Source organism: Xyrauchen texanus, chromosome 15, assembly GCF_025860055.1.
Source record: "Xyrauchen texanus isolate HMW12.3.18 chromosome 15, RBS_HiC_50CHRs, whole genome shotgun sequence".
In the NCBI taxonomy this organism is placed as follows: domain Eukaryota; kingdom Metazoa; phylum Chordata; class Actinopteri; order Cypriniformes; family Catostomidae; genus Xyrauchen; species Xyrauchen texanus.
The window spans coordinates 29,195,660-29,211,627 of NC_068290.1; the positions used below are offsets into that span (position 1 = coordinate 29,195,660).

The window sequence follows — 15,968 nt, forward strand, 5'->3', positions numbered from 1 at the left end:
CGACTCAAGCTTTACAAAGGAAATGTTATTTGAAAGTGTCCCATTAAAAATACTTTGATATGATCGCAAAAACCACGAGTAAACGGTTTCATTCATTACTGTTTGATAGTTTATGGTGCTGACGCCCTGTTTACGCCGGACCCGTCTGTTGATGTGACACAAGGCAACGGCTTGAGGCTGTCTACACCGGGCATGTTGACAAACTTTCTGAACCATTTATTTATGTTGTTTGCAGTAGTAGTGCCACTGCATCCAGTGCAAAATGGAACAGGACATCTGTTTGCTGTCGGAGCAACACAATGTATCTCAACGGATGCTTCCATGGTAGAAGGATCATTGATTATAATGGGTTCTATTGCTTTTGACACGACTCTCACATCCTTTGTAGACAGGGTGTGAGTGTTAACAGTTGTTTTTGAGATTAAAAGTTTCATATATTTGGATGCAATAGGTTGGATGTGCGTTATGCGTAAACCCTGCCGTTTAGTTTTATAATGTTTTGGTGCTAATAAATTCTCTTCCGATTGGGTTTCAAAAATGGCTGTATTCGAGGGTCTGCACGATGTTAACCAATCATAAGAGTTGGTGTTTACGTTTAAGTTTAAAGCAGTCAGCCATTTCACAAGTGTCACATCATAAATTAATAAGTGCATTACAATACAAACATGAGTAGTAGATAAAACACTTCAATAATAATATTAAAAGATACTTGTAAAATAGCATGTTTTGACTTTGGCTCTGAATATCTCCTAGTCATAGTCCCACAGACGATGCCCAGGTAAGCTCAAATCTTTAGAGTCTTCCGCCAGAGGAGCAGGGTCGAAACACGGTTGACGTAAAGTGTTCTTCCACAAATTGCTTGTAATTTTTAAGTTTCAACCACAAATGTCGCTATAGAGCACAAAGTTACATAGTGCAGCTTTAAGATGAACACTAAGAAATAAATTATATACATACATCAGTCAGCACTGAATGTAAAATCTTTTTCTTTTTTTTACTTTCAAATTTTCCCCCGAACCCCCAGGCCCCCTTGAGGCTCCCTGATATGGACATTAAACACTCATGATTTACAGGATAAATTGCATTACAATGCAGTAAAATTAAATGGTTTTGAAAAAGGAACAGTGTACCTTGCCAGACATCTCTAGTGCACTCTGATCTTTGGAGGCATGTCCTGACATGGCTCTCATTTGTATGAAGTTTGCCCCTGTGAGGAAGGGCACACAGGCAAGGATGAGCAAGGTAAGTTGCCAGCTATGGAAAAAGGCTACAATGACGGCAATCAAAAGAGCACAGATAGTGTTTGTGGCCAGTCCTAATCTGGATCCTGCTGCCTAGAGACAAGGAAGAGAGAGAATTTAGACATTTTTTACTACACAGATTATTGGGATCACCACTGTATTGCATGAGTAAACAAGGCAAATGATACAGTATCTTTTCTAATGCTGAGATGTAGGAAAACGTACTCACTCAAATATAAAAATTCTGTGATCTTTCACTTATTCACTAGGATTTATCTCTATGACTTACAGACTTTTTTTGTGGAACACAAAAGGAGAAGTTCGACAGAATGTTTGCCTCGTCAGTATTTAAAGGAATATTCCGTGTTCAAAACAAATTAAGCTCAATTGACACCATTTGTGGCGTAATCTTGATTACCTAAATAAATTATTTCGACCTGTCCCTTCTTTTCTTTAAAAAAAGGCAAAACATTTTGATTACAGTGAGGCAGAGGGTTTAATGGCAGAAATGTTAATCTTATAATTTTATTAAATTATATTACATTAATTCTTCTGTTAAAACTCATGTAAGTTTTAGGGTTTGTTGACATTACATCGTCATAGCAACGAAGATGTAAAATTGGCTATAACTTTACACAGAAAAGCTTAGTAAGTGATTTTATCATGCTAAAATCACAATAACATGCATACTGTTTATGTATTGTGGTTATAATTTTGAAACAGTGAGAATATGGACCCCATTAACTTCCATTGTAAGTGCCTCGCTGAAACCCAGATTTCTGCTTTTTTTAAAGAAAAGGAGGGGCAAGTAAAAAATATTTTTTGCGGTAATCAATATTAATTCATAAATGCTGTCGACTGAGCTTAACTTGTATTGAACCTAGAATGTGCTTTTAATTTAAATGGAAAAAAGATGCAATGAAAGTAAATGAGGCTGTCATTCTGGCAAACATCTTTTGTGCTCCTCAAAAGAAAGTCAGTCATACAGGTTTGGAACTACAATAATAGAATTTACTCATATTAATAATAAAAAAAAAGAAATAGATTCTGCCGGGCCTATAACTGTTTCTAGAGATGGATGTCCATCCATCCATCGTCAACCGCTTATCCTGTGTACAGGGTCGCGGGGAGAGATGGATGTAATAAACCTAAAGCTGTATCCACAGTGAAAGCTTAATTACTGGTTCTGATGGCAAATCCCTGTGTTCCACTCACCCCTTTAACCAGAGACGCATCTGTGGCTAATTTAGTGGTCAGGACTCCCACTGCATTGTTGTTGTCATCAAACCAGGCAATCTCCTGTTAAGAGAAATAGACTTGAGGATGAAGAGAACATTTCAATAGCCATTATTTGTGCCATATTATCTCTCTACTGCATTTGTTTTATACAATATTGGAGAGATGCAGGACATGTGCCATACCTGTCTCATCATGGCATTGAAAGCCTGACTTCTCAACCTCATGGTTAGAAGCTCCCCAGATTTACCAAACATGAAGCCCTGGAGGACAGAGCAACATATTAATTTATCAGTTAATACTGTAAGTTTATAAAACTTCAGTTTTGATAACAACTAAACCTAAATTTTTGCATTTCTTGAAGAAAATGTGAGGTGTATTTGCCTATGCAACGGTCCCCTTCACAATGTCAGTGTGTGCATGGTTGCCAGTTCTTTGACTCTAAGATTTCCTGAGAGTTTTTAGCATCCTGTTATGCATTTGCTATGTGGTTGTGAGGGCACTGGCTGGTAGTTTACTGGCCCAAATCAAAAGCCAACCCCTAAGTTTCTTTGACATTCTGGTACTATATGTCTCGGGTCCTTCCTTCAGTGTGTAAGGGATACTTCATCCAAAAATGAAATTTACTCACCCTAATGCCATCCCAGATGTGTTTGACTTTCTTCTGGAGAACACAAACTTAGATTTTTAAAAAAATATCTCAGCTCTGTTGGTCCATACAATGCAAGTGAATGGTGACCAGAACTCCAACTCTCCAAAAAGGATATAAAGACAGCGTTACAGTCTTTAGGCACAATCATGATTTCAAGCTTGATTACACTTCCTAGTGCTTGATGCATTTGCAGAGCGCTAGATGGCACTATAGGAAGTTTAATCGAGCTTGAAATCATGATTGGCAAGGAGACTGCTGTCAAGATGAATATTTTGGTCTGTTCTCACCCAAAACCATCTGAATCGCTTCAGAAGTCATACTACTGGAGTCTTATGGATTACTTTTATGGAACTTTTGGAGGTTTTGGTCACCATTAACTTGCATTGTATGGACCAATATAGTAAAGATATTCTACTAAAAATCTGTGTTTGTGTTTAGCATGAGAAAGAAAGTCATACTCATCTGGGATGGCATGAGGGTGATTAAATTATGAGAATTTTCACTTTGGGGTGAACTATTCCTTTAATCTATGGGATAATTTTTGCCGTTATGTTGTCCACCAATGATAATAGTAAGTTTGATAGCTTAGAAAACTAATAGCCACACAATTTGATGTATCATTCATGTTCAAAGATCTCAGTTTAATACTTGGTATTTGTCATATCCATAACCCTAAAAGCCATGGTTACCTTAGCAAGTACCACTAACAATGCATCACAGATACTTTCTCACCTGGAAGAAATAGGTAATAAATGCCACTGCTCCAGTTAGCAGAAACAAAAGTGAAAACATCATAGTCTTCTGTCGCTGTACTTCAGGATCAACCTCTGCAAACACCTACAAAAGAGGAAGTTCTACTGAGCATCTGGTGTAAATCACCTGACATACTAAGCTCTTGTGGTACATGCATAAAATCCACTGACAAATAGCTATACAGTGGAGTGTTTATTTCTACAATTTACCTTATTATTATATAAAACTTATTAGTTTAATTGGAAAGGTGAGCAGAAGGCAAAATATACAGAATAGAGATTTTTGTACACAGATCTGCAAACAAAGACAAAGGACACTCACACCAATGATTTTGGCAAACAGGATGGCCACACAGGGATACACAGCTCCACCCACAAGGCTGGCTAGTGTGCCCACCATCAAGTAAGGCAATTCCGGCTTGTTCAAAGCCAGAATTTTGGTGAAAGGGATTTCTAGAGCTTTTTCCTCCTATAAAATAATTTTTCATTAACAAATAGGATCCACTTGATTCATTTATAAATCAATGTGATTCACTCTCAGCAGCAGAGCAGAATCAAAACAGTGCAAAAATTTACCTTTTTGTCCTCTTTGGATTTCTTGCTCTTCCTCTTTGAGGAGGACTTCTTTCTTGAAGACCTCCTCTCGTGGCCGCTGCGGCGTCTTGAGCTTGTTCTGAGGTTTCCGTTCTCCATTTTAATTTCCATTGTTCCCTCAGGAGCCTCTGTGTCAGAAGATTCCTCATCTGTATTGCCTTCAGAAACACTCTGAATATCATCTTCATTGGCATCAAGATCATCATTTGGTCTCCCAGATGTCTGGATAATGTAAATAAATAGAATAATTTAAGCTACAATCACATATAAATTTGAAATGTTAGTCCAATCCCACTCAGGACTATTATGTTTTTTTTTTTTTTATTAGATTTTTTTTATTAGGGCTGCCAAAAGTTTAAAAAAAATACATAAATAAATAAATAAATAAAAAGTTTTAAATGCCTTTAAATATCTCAGGACCAACTACTAATCTCACCATCTAGTGTAATTTTCATGTTTAATGATGTACCTGTTGCATTACGAGAGAATAATACACTCCTTTCTTGTCCATGAGTTCTCTGTGAGTGCCCTGTTCCACCACTTTGCCATCGCTGAAGCTAGCAATTATATCTGCTGAACGTATAGTTGACAGACGATGTGCAATAACAATGGTTGTGCGCCCAGCTCTTGCCTAAGAAAAAACAACACACAGGATTATTACCTGCGCTTGATGACTGCTGTGAACTTTTGTGCACTTTTTTATCGCAATAGAAACTGTAATAAAATATATTCATAGAGAAACCCACACCCCTAATCAGCAACAACATGTCAACAAACATTTTTGCTGGGCTTATAAAAAATCCTCCATGTATGTCAAAGATTAAGTTGTTTTGCATTACCTTGTCTAAAGCAGCCTGAACAATGGATTCACTTTGTGTGTCCAAGGCCGACGTGGCTTCATCCAGCAGGAGGATTTTGGGGTTTTTGACGAGAGCTCGAGCAATAGCAATCCTCTGCTTCTGCCCCCCGCTCAGCTGAGCACCCCTCTCCCCAACCATAGTGTTTAGCTTCTATCTCAGAGAGAGAGAGAGAGAGAGAGAGAGAGAGAGAGAGAGAGAGAGAGAGAGAGAGAGAGAGAGAGAGAAATGGTATTTAAAACATTTAACCCCACTTTAGGGTGAACACAACTATGATTAGTGTAGAGAATATATTTTAAGTCAGCTTTCACATGAAAAAAAATCTAATTTTTGATATTGCAGAGACGTTGGAATGATATGAGGCCTTGCAATATGGATGATACAAATTTATCTTTCTTCTTTTTTGAGGTAATGTACAACAACAAAAAAAAAAAACAATTCTGTTATTACTTATCTGTTTGTTACACAAACTGTTGTAAACATCCAGAAGACTTGGAACACTGCATGCAAGTCATATAGACTACTTTTATGATATATTTTTACCATTATTGGAGCTTGTCAGACATGATCACTATGAGCTGATATTATATGGAAAAAAGCTGCATGAAGATCCTTAAAAATTCGCCTTTTGTGTTCCACGGAAAAAAGAAAATACAGCATACAGGTATAGAAAGATATGAGTTTGAGTAAATGATTAATTAAAAATAATTTTTTGAATCAGCCATCCCTTTAAACATAAGTGGGTGCAAATGAAATTGTTTACTTCAAATATTATTCATACAAATTTAACAGTCCTTACATCTGGTAGTCTGGAAATGAAATCGTAGGCGTTGGCCTCTTTGATGGCTCGTTCAATGTCTGCATCTGTGGCGTTTTCACGGCCGTAGCGTATATTCTCTGCTATGGTGGTTCCAAAAAGAACCGGCTCTTGACTCACAATGCCCATGTTCTCCCTCAGCCAGCACACATTCAGAGAACGGATATCATGACCATCCAGAATGACCTGTAACCGTACACAGTTTACAAACACATGAGAAGACACTTTGACAGCTCTTCATTCCTGGCATAAACTGAAGTAAACTGCTCCTTTGACTGGATAACACAAAATGTTTTGGGTGAATCCTTAAAAAGTATTGAAGGAATGGGGTTTTAACCAATGTGACATTTTATTGATGTTTATTGGCAGGCTCTGCGGGCATGTAAGAATTACCTCTCCTGAATCAGGGTCATAGAAACGCTGCAGAAGCTGAATCGTTGTGCTTTTCCCACAACCGCTGGCTCCGACCAAAGCGATAGTCTTTCCATGAGGGACCTTGAGACTCACACCCTGTAGAATCTAAAGCAGGACAGATCGTCACTTATTACCATGTAGGGTTATTTTAGTTTCTAATTTTAGTTTTTGTTTCAAATTTATTTTTCTGTTAACTGAAACTCCTAGTTTCAGATTCGTTCTTTTTTTTCAAAATGTTTCGTTTTTATTTTAGGGCTGCTAAATGTAATGCATTAACTGATATTATGTATATATCATTTAAATATGTTTAACACTATTAAACATTTCTCAGGGCTGTTTGTGTGAAATGTTCATGCTTAATGAAGGCAGGTTGTACAAGTTTGAAATGTCATAATATTTAAATAAAAATATGTAATATTTAAATATTGTCAAAAACTAACACCTTAACTAAAAAAAATAAAATAATTGTATAGTTAGTTTTGGAGTCATGAAATGTGTTGTAATTTAGTTACATTTTTCCAATTATGTTTTTATCTTTATATTTAATTCAGTTAATTAAAATGTTTTCATTAATACTGATACTAAATCATTCACACACCATCGATATAATGTCTTTGGACTATTACAGAAGTATTAATTATAAACTAGTAGATCTGTACATTTCCTGGCAGGTGAGTGAATTATCTACCTTCACATCTTTTCTGGAGGGATAGCTAAAGTGTATATTCTTGAATTCAATATCTCCTTTCACACGATCTGGTTTGTGACCCTCTTTTGAACTGCTGTCAATGGGGCGGGGCTGAAACAGGTCAGCAACAGGAAAAAAAATCATAAAGAATAATTAAATCAAAAGGTATAAATGGAATTAATATTGAACTTGTGAACTGTGATGAACACAGATTGAAAGTCTGTACCATGTCAATGGTTTTGTAGACTTCATAGGCAGCACCTCGTGCCTTGGCAATGCTCTCCAGGTTTGGAGCTCCCTGACCTAAAGAGAATGCCCCAATCATCACAGAGAAGAAAACCTGGGGACAAAAGTAATAAAACTGCTGGTGAAGCAATGTTGCCTACACTACAGCAACTCCAGTCTGAAAAAAAACATGTTTCACAAACTCACAGTGATGACTCTTCCAATGGTATAATTCTCTGGTTCGTCCACTGACAGTTTTGTCCCATACCAAAATGCCAGCGCATAAGTGCCAAATATAATAAACTGTGTCAGCCCCATGGCCGCATTAGTAGTAATGGCTTTCTTTATCCCAAAGTTCTTTGCTTCTATCAAGTTTTTCTCATACCTAGAATACAGAAATGTGTCTGTCACAGAAACCCTGTAGACAATCAATACAGTTTTGTTGCATTCTTGACATTCAGAAGAATGCCTGATCTTATCACCCCGTTTTAAGTGACAGTCAGAATTTGTTGTCAATTTATAGTGATGAGTGAAATGTGCAAAATGTGCTCACTTTTCCACTGCTTTTTTTTGTCCATTAAATGCCACAACTGTCCTGATGGCGACCAGAATCTCTTCGGCTACAGCTCCTGCTTTAGCGTATGCCGACAGTTCCTTACTGGTCAGACTGGCAAGAATCTGTGGGTGACAGAAAAGCAACATACTGAAACATAGATAGATTGTTAGGCCACAGTTTTTCTTTATTGCCTGTAATTTGTGCACTGAATATGAAACTGAAATTGAGTTAGGTAAAAAACTTAAAAAAGCATCTACTGAACTGTGAAGTTGTAATTCATCAACATTCATAAACTGTAGTAAAAAGTAAACCTCATACATACTTTAGACCAAACAGCAGCTGATCCCGCCAGCAAAGGACTGACTGAAAGAATGACCAATGTCAGCTTCCAGCCGTAGACAAAACCAATGACGAAACCAGTAATAAATGTGCAGAAGAACTGGACAAAGACGCAGATCTTGTCCCCAAGGCCATCGTTGATTGTGTTTATATCACTGAGTTGGGAAAAAGGTGAGATTTATAAATTTTGAGTTTAAACACCTGAAATGTATGGGCAGAACAGAATTGTGAACATAAACATAAAGGTGAATTTTAAATATTGTTATATTTGAATTAAACTGAAAATAAAATAATAGCATGAGTAAACAATTTATGTATCCAAAACTAAATAAAATAAAAATCAATTTCGGTTTTATATACACAGTATATTGTACAATTTGAAACTTTTACATTAAATTGCATTAAGAATTAAAATGCCAGATAGCAATAACAATAGATGGCCCTGAGTAAACTAAAATTAAACTAAACACTTAAAAACTAAATCTAACCATTACGGAGTTAAAACTAATAATTTAAAAAAATTGAATGAAAGGACAAATTGAATATAAAAAGTTGCATTTGACTTACTCTGTAAGTCTTATGTTCAGTTCTCCGATCGGATGCGTGTCAAACCATGACATCTGCTGGTGGAGGATGGCATGAAAGTACTTCTCCCGGATCCTCTTTGTTTGCTTTGCAGCAGTCAGAAGGAAAAGCATCACCTGGAACGTGCCCAGGAGCAAAACAGCAGCCCCGATCCCAACAAAGTAATAAGCATTTCTGCGTACATAAATCCACCAATGATAGTCATGGTACAATAAAGAATGTATCAACAGGGGAAGATTCTGACCATCAAAACACATGTAATGTGTAATTTCACACTTACAACTGAAAACTGAGAAACTTCACAAATTATTAATGAGTGACAATAAATGTGACACCAGAGGCTACTCACTTAGTCATTTTATCTTCAATGCCTATTTCAGGAGAAGCAGACAAACACTTCAAATTGGAGATGAAGGTTGAGTTTCCTGTGAAATTGCCAGCAATTGGGAGAAGTATTTCCAGAAACCGGTAGTACCAGATCACCCACAAATAACAGAATTAGAAATAACAGCAAATAGTAATTATTTATCCAATAAATAGTGAATACTAAGGGTAAAGTGCACATTAGTAAAGTACAAAACTGTATTATGAAATGTACCTGTTATATTAAACTGCTGCCCACTTTGCACAAAGTTGTCAGTCATTTGTCCAAACACCACGCACATGAGAGGCAAAGCGATGCCATGAGCAGCTGAACACAGCAAGCCAATCAGCATAAGCAGCACCTCCCCACAGGTGGCATACCGAAACTGCAACACAACAAACTTGTGAGTAAAACTTCAGGAAAAACACCTTGTGACACTTACCGGCTTATCAAATCCATTGCAAGTTACAACTGGTTACAAAATTGCATATAAATTCTGTAAAGGAGGAGAGGCATGTGCACTCTTACCAGTTGAAAAAATCCAACTGCTTTCACTGGCTCCTTTTTCTTTTTTGGATTTTTTTCCTTTTTTCTTTTGGAACAGACAAAAAAAAGGCACAGTAAGTTCACAAAACACAAAATGCACTAGGTTTACAGACACATGTCTTTTATCTTTTTATTAATGGATACTTGCATATTGCATTTATGCAATAAGGGACAAGAGGCCGTGCTATATAGTCACAGCTTGATGCAAAGCCCTTCAGCCGTGACTATGTGTATATTCACAATTTGGCATGCCATGGCCTCAAGTGCCTTATTGCTTTTAGAAAAGCAATTTAGATATGCCATTTTTTTAATTACATTTAAGTGATTTATCATGAAATGTCTCGCTGCTAAACACAATGTACACTAATATGTACTTTAGTGCATTTTTTCCTTAGAAATCATATTTTTACTGTGCATTATCACATTGAGAATCAATGGGTTCATCCAAAAGCTGAAACATTTTGCTTTCAGAGGCTTCATATTGAGTTAGGATGAAAATAAGGTGCATTACAATAGAGTTAGGATGGAAATAAGGTACATTTCGAACTGTTCTGAGATCAGTGCCGACAGACAGCACACTTGAGGTTAAGTCATTCACTAAATATGCAGCAAGGGAGCATCCTATAGCTGTCTAAGCAGCTAAGTGCATTTACTAGTAAAAATCAGACCAAAAGTTCAGTTTCAGGCTGCAGATGATGTTTGGACCACTCAACATGTTTGGCAGTTATGGGACAATAGATTCAGAATTTATAATGTTTCATTTTATTTTAACATTGTCGGCAGTGACTGGACGTTGCTGGCCATTACTTTGAATCAGAATTAATTATGCTTATTTCTTATGTAATGTCTGTATTGTCTCAAAAACATGAATAACCAACACTCCTGGAAACATAATAAACAATTTAATGTAAAAAATCTGACTTTCAAGAGCTTGGTATTAATACAAATTTCACATATGTTGCCATCAATTTTTAGGAAAACTACTTTGCATGTTTATTAGATACTACTAGTTACAAATCAAAAAAGAGAAATGGAAAATAGTCACGCTCGGGTCTCAGGAGTTTAAACAGTATTTTGTGAATTCTTTTAAAATTAGTATATATGTTGCTTGGAAATTAATTTGTCACATTGCAGGAACATTGTACAGTACATAAAACAGTGAAGGCAAAAAAAAGGTAATAAACATTAAAAATGTACCCACATTAAAAATGATCCACAGACATATTGTACGTCAATTTAGCCAATTATAAAAGAAGCTGGTTTCAGTTTAAGATTAGTATGGTATTATGCAATTCAGAATTTAGCCGTAATTACCTGAACAGGCCTTTGCCCTTTGTTTTTGCAGTGGACTCCTCCTTTGGTGGCTCCTCTGGTTTGTCTTCTTGAGGTTTCTCATCCTGCGTGTAAGCCTGGTTCACCAAGCCCTCAGAGATCAACTCTGTGGAAAAAGGTTTTACATTTACTTAATGAACAGGTGTGGTCTACATGTGTAAGTCTAAGGTGTCTTAGGCACCACAGTTTTTGAATAATTAATTTGAAACAAAGTTCCAGCATTTTACACTTAAGGCAAGCAATGTAGATATGATATATGTACAACTTTTATTTAAAAATAAAATAAACATGGAGGACACACCATGTGAGTAAGGTGGAGGGTCTGTCGATTGATCACTCGGGCCTTTTTCCATTGTGACAGCATGTGTTGCTAGATGGAGAGAGTAGTCACTGTCAGTATCACTGCTTCAAAATGTGGTGTTCTGTGAGTTATTACAATAAGTTTTGTTATGATTTTTTCCCATTAAACATGAAGAGCGGATGCAAAACATGAAAAACTAAAAAAGTATTGGAATGTAAAACAGATTCATGACATTGCTGTTTTTATATTTTCTTATGAATACAGGAGCTGTTGTGTGTGTGTGTGTGTGAGCGTGTATTTATCACTTTGTGGGGACCAAATGTCCCCATAAGGATAGTAAAACCCGAAATTTTTGACCTTGTGGGGACATTTTGTCGGTCCCCATGAGGAAAACAGCTTATAAATCATACTAAATTATGTTTTTTGAAAATGTAAAAATGCAGAAAGTTTTCTGTGAGGGTTAGGTTTAGGGGTAGGGTTAGGTTTAGGGGATAGAATATAAAGTTTGTACAGTATAAAAACCATTATGTCTATGGAAAGTCCCCATAAAACATGGAAACACAACTGTGTGTGTGTGTGTGTGTGTGTGTGTGTGTGTGTGTGTGTGTGTGTGTGTGTGTGTGTGTGTGTGTGTGTGTGTGTGTGTGTGTGTGTGTTTATGATGTCATGAGCATATTGAGTCATTGCATAAGTCCAAATATTTAACATTAATACACTGGCTCTCATCTCTGGCTTAAATCTCATTAATCATGCCCGCATGTTACATAACCAGTTACAAAATCAACGGAAGTGTTTTATAATTAAAGTTTGCGTCACGTGGATTTGACACTCAGCAAATAGCACTCAGAAAAATCGAGCTACAAAAAAGAGGGGTCACTTATAATTACATTTGAACTCTAGCTGATCTTCACATTTTATACACAATCAAACAATAATTTAGCCCATTTTTAAGATTACACGTTTCAGTCTTATATTAAATTGAATTGAGTAATGTTTAACTCAATTAAATTAATACAATTTAAAATATTTCGATTTAAAATGTTATTTTATTAAAGATTACTAAATTCAATTTGATGGAATTTTGTTATGAAACTGAATTGCGTAAATCTCACAATTTTAAAAATGTTTTGAGTGTAGCTCTGAAATAGCCTACGTCTATATTTAAATGGTTTATTTAAAAATATTTAAAAGAAGGCCCACAACAAAATGAGATGCAAACAAGCCAATAATAAACATATGAAAAATACATTAATACAAAAACCACTCACCCCATGCGCTTAGCAGACAAACAATGTAAAGATTCTGTCTCCTGTGTGAGATGATGATTTATAGCGCATTGTGACACTTGGACACACCCCCTCGAGCATTGTGTCAAGAGTCAATGCTTTACAAAAATGTAGGCGAACGAAGAAGGGGGGAATGTGACTTTTGCCCTGATAGAGTGCAATGCAGGTTACATGCGGTGACATAGTTAAAGGTGATATTCTCCAATAAAAAAAAAATATTTTAAAGGACTCTTTTAAAGGACTCTTGGTTGTCGTCGAAGTGCAAGATCTATGCGTATCAGTCAGTTTCGATGACAGTAATGAAAACGAGGCATTTTGAGGTTTTCTGGTGAATTGACAATTCATTGACGAAACATTGAGAAAACAAACTTTGCAAGAATATCTTTTTTAATAACGCCCTATAAGACAATATCAACAAGCATCTCTATTAAGATCTATTTGTGGAAATATGTTGCACTCTAAACACATATGAACAAAGACCAGTAAGGGCATACCAGGAAGGCTATCTTGATTGGTGCATATTTTGACTCCACCTGCAAACCAGTCTTTTTATATTTATGTAACAATGGTTTCATAAATGAACTCTGTTGCACTAGTGAACTTTCACACATGATCTGAGAAATAATTGTCATATTTGTCTTCTCTGTTGGCAGTCATGCTAGTAAATCAGCATCAGGTTTGGTGATCTTTTAAGCATTACTTTAGCAGTGAGCCTGCATAAGAAGGAACCCTCTGGGCAAATTCCACCCTTTTAAATAATTGTGACTTCTGTACAGCCAAGTTCCTTTGTAAGTAAAGGAATGTTTTGCAATAAGATAGCCTTAAATGTAAGTCTTGATTATAAAATGAGAAGATTATTATATCTACTGTATGGGTGTACATGAATACTGACAAAGGCCATCGAGGAGTAGGTTTTATATATGTCCTCTCTACTTTATATTATCAATAGAAAATGCTTATAGTGTGTTCTGTTTTTGTTTTCCGGGCGGCAACACATCAAAAGAGTAACAGCACATTTCACATATTATGATCTGTCCATTGCCATCACTTCAGATCCTGACATCATGTGAGCCTTACAACACAGATCTGTTAAAAAAATTATTTTTCAACAATGCATGCACTATTACACCTTTGCCCTATTCAAGATTTAACATTATCTTGTCTTGATCTGCTACTTAGGTGCCACTGTTTAAGAAATATAAAAAAAACATTACATTCTTTCTTAGGACATTCCTGAACATCTGATCACATGTAGCTCAAGGTGATGGTGGTATGAACTTTGTCACCTGTGTTGTTCTCGTTTTGAGTGTTGTGACAGCATTATCAATGTCGATCTTGAGATGTACTGTAAATATATTTGCCTGAAAGGAAATGAATTTGCAGTTATTATTAGGTTTTTGTATAACTCTTAAATAATTTATAATATCTAAATATCTATCTATTATTGATTATATATGTCATACACTCTTTCAAAATGTTTTTAAATATATTATATGTTAACAGAATTCAGTATTTCCCCCAGGCTGTATTCCACAGAATATACAAATACTGTAATATGAAACTATTTTAATATGTAAAAATCATCAGGGCTACAAATAGAAAAGGTCTATACTTCTCATGACAACAAAATCATGCAAGTTTCGTGTTCATTTGTATTTTGTATTTTTTTCAGATACATTAGTCTTGTAAAAAAAAATAGTGACTACCTCCCTATTTACAATGTAGGCCTACTGATGTGTTTGAAAAACTAATCACATGAAGAGCATAAATTCATACTTAATATTTGAAAAAAAAAAAATATGCGAGTCGTTCAATAATTGAATATCGTCAGTTTGGCTTTATAAAATCAGAACATGTTGTGATTGTTTTCATGAATTCTGCTGTAAGAAAGAGCTGAGATACCTGACATGAGCCACTAGAGGGCAGTCACTGAAAATGAATTTGTGTTTAATGCATTAGTGAGTTACACATTTCCAGTGGTGGACGAAATACACATACCATGTACTTGAGTTAAAGTAAAGATACTCAAGGTAAAATATTACTCAAGTAAAAGTAGAAGTGCTGCCTTTAAACATTCACTTGAGTAAAAGTACAAAAGTATTTGCCTTCAAATGTACTTAAGTATCCAAGTACTATGATTTTTTATGGCCATAATGTCCTATTATAATTTGTCACAAGACTCTTGCTTAACTCAGTCTGCATGAAGAATAATGTCACTCTTGGCACACCAATCTATTAATAAAATGACATTAATTAGTCAGATGTATATATATATATATATATATATATATATATATATATATATATATATTTGAATTGAATACATTTTTTGTGTTTAATTTTGGAGGGAAGGGACTGTTCCCATAAGGTATAATACATTTACAGTATTTACTGTATATATTTTTCTCAGTGTCTATGGTCATAATTATTAACATCCTAATGTTATGATACATTCACATAAACCTGCACAACGCCATTAAATATATATATATATATATTTTTTTTTTTTTTCTATGTTATGGGAGCAGCCAATTTCCCTCCAAAATTAAACACAAAAACGTATTAATGCAGTGTTTCTGCTACTCCCCAGAAAACAAATGCTATTATATGCAAGTCATTTTAGTGTCAACATATAAGCAATGTACATTATGTGTAAATATTTACCGATAATTGCTGCAATAATAGCTGCTGCTCTCTGCCCCGCTTAAAATCATTGACAACGCAATTTGTTTGGAACTATTGAGAGCTACACGCATCACGTGACCGCGCGCCGCGAGATCACTGTCGCAACCGTCTAAAGGTGCGTACACACTGCCAGCGACTTTATCGCTGCAGGTCGCCAGTGGCTGGCGGTGAAGTCGCTAGTGGGTGTTCCCACTACTGGTTGCCTAGTAACGTTTATAAATGACATTCACGGATGTCATTCCATTGCTGTTGACAGCGAATCTCTTTTCTTGTCACTAAAAACAAACATTTTGGAGGGAAAAGACTAAATATAAATGGAATCAGTACATAAAATGCTTTATATCAAAGATGAATGAGAAACCAGGCGTGCTGTTTGCCAGAGCGGCTGTTTATCTGCGGTGAAAATGCAAATGCCGTTCTGTCTGGGTCCATAAAATCCCCGCGATCTCAGATACACCTTTCCACGCAGTATTTTTTTTAAAAATGTCCTTGTACGTG

At 35.9% G+C, this 15,968-nt stretch overlaps 1 protein-coding gene across 8 annotated transcripts in view; it reads right to left on the reverse strand.

The window, feature by feature from the left end:
- abcb5 (ATP-binding cassette, sub-family B (MDR/TAP), member 5) overlaps positions 1 to 12,777 on the reverse strand; it is an 85,691-nt gene extending 72,914 nt beyond the window's left edge. For 4 of the 8 annotated variants that reach the window (XR_007972050.1, XM_052143364.1, XM_052143363.1 and 1 more), the window contains exons 1-22: positions 12,768 to 12,777; positions 11,500 to 11,568; positions 11,181 to 11,304; positions 9,849 to 9,912; positions 9,555 to 9,705; positions 9,306 to 9,381; positions 8,939 to 9,130; positions 8,355 to 8,526; positions 8,030 to 8,154; positions 7,684 to 7,861; positions 7,478 to 7,591; positions 7,252 to 7,362; positions 6,543 to 6,668; positions 6,132 to 6,335; positions 5,315 to 5,485; positions 4,945 to 5,106; positions 4,458 to 4,697; positions 4,204 to 4,350; positions 3,862 to 3,966; positions 2,663 to 2,740; positions 2,457 to 2,540; positions 1,131 to 1,334 (exon numbers count right to left, since the gene is read on the reverse strand). Coding sequence is in view for 7 of the 8 variants with exons in the window: in XM_052143364.1 (XP_051999324.1) it covers positions 1,131 to 1,334; positions 2,457 to 2,540; positions 2,663 to 2,740; positions 3,862 to 3,966; positions 4,204 to 4,350; positions 4,458 to 4,697; positions 4,945 to 5,106; positions 5,315 to 5,485; positions 6,132 to 6,335; positions 6,543 to 6,668; positions 7,252 to 7,362; positions 7,478 to 7,591; positions 7,684 to 7,861; positions 8,030 to 8,154; positions 8,355 to 8,526; positions 8,939 to 9,130; positions 9,306 to 9,381; positions 9,555 to 9,705; positions 9,849 to 9,912; positions 11,181 to 11,304; positions 11,500 to 11,551 (2,880 nt within the window). In the remaining variant the exon portion in view is untranslated. The remainder of the gene's footprint in view (positions 1 to 1,130; positions 1,335 to 2,456; positions 2,541 to 2,662; positions 2,741 to 3,861; positions 3,967 to 4,203; positions 4,351 to 4,457; positions 4,698 to 4,944; positions 5,107 to 5,314; positions 5,486 to 6,131; positions 6,336 to 6,542; positions 6,669 to 7,251; positions 7,363 to 7,477; positions 7,592 to 7,683; positions 7,862 to 8,029; positions 8,155 to 8,354; positions 8,527 to 8,938; positions 9,131 to 9,305; positions 9,382 to 9,554; positions 9,706 to 9,848; positions 9,913 to 11,180; positions 11,305 to 11,499; positions 11,569 to 12,767) is intronic. The other 4 variants (XM_052143365.1, XM_052143366.1, XM_052143359.1 and 1 more) reach the window with 4 other exon arrangements.
- Positions 12,778 to 15,968: the final 3,191 nt, after the last annotated feature.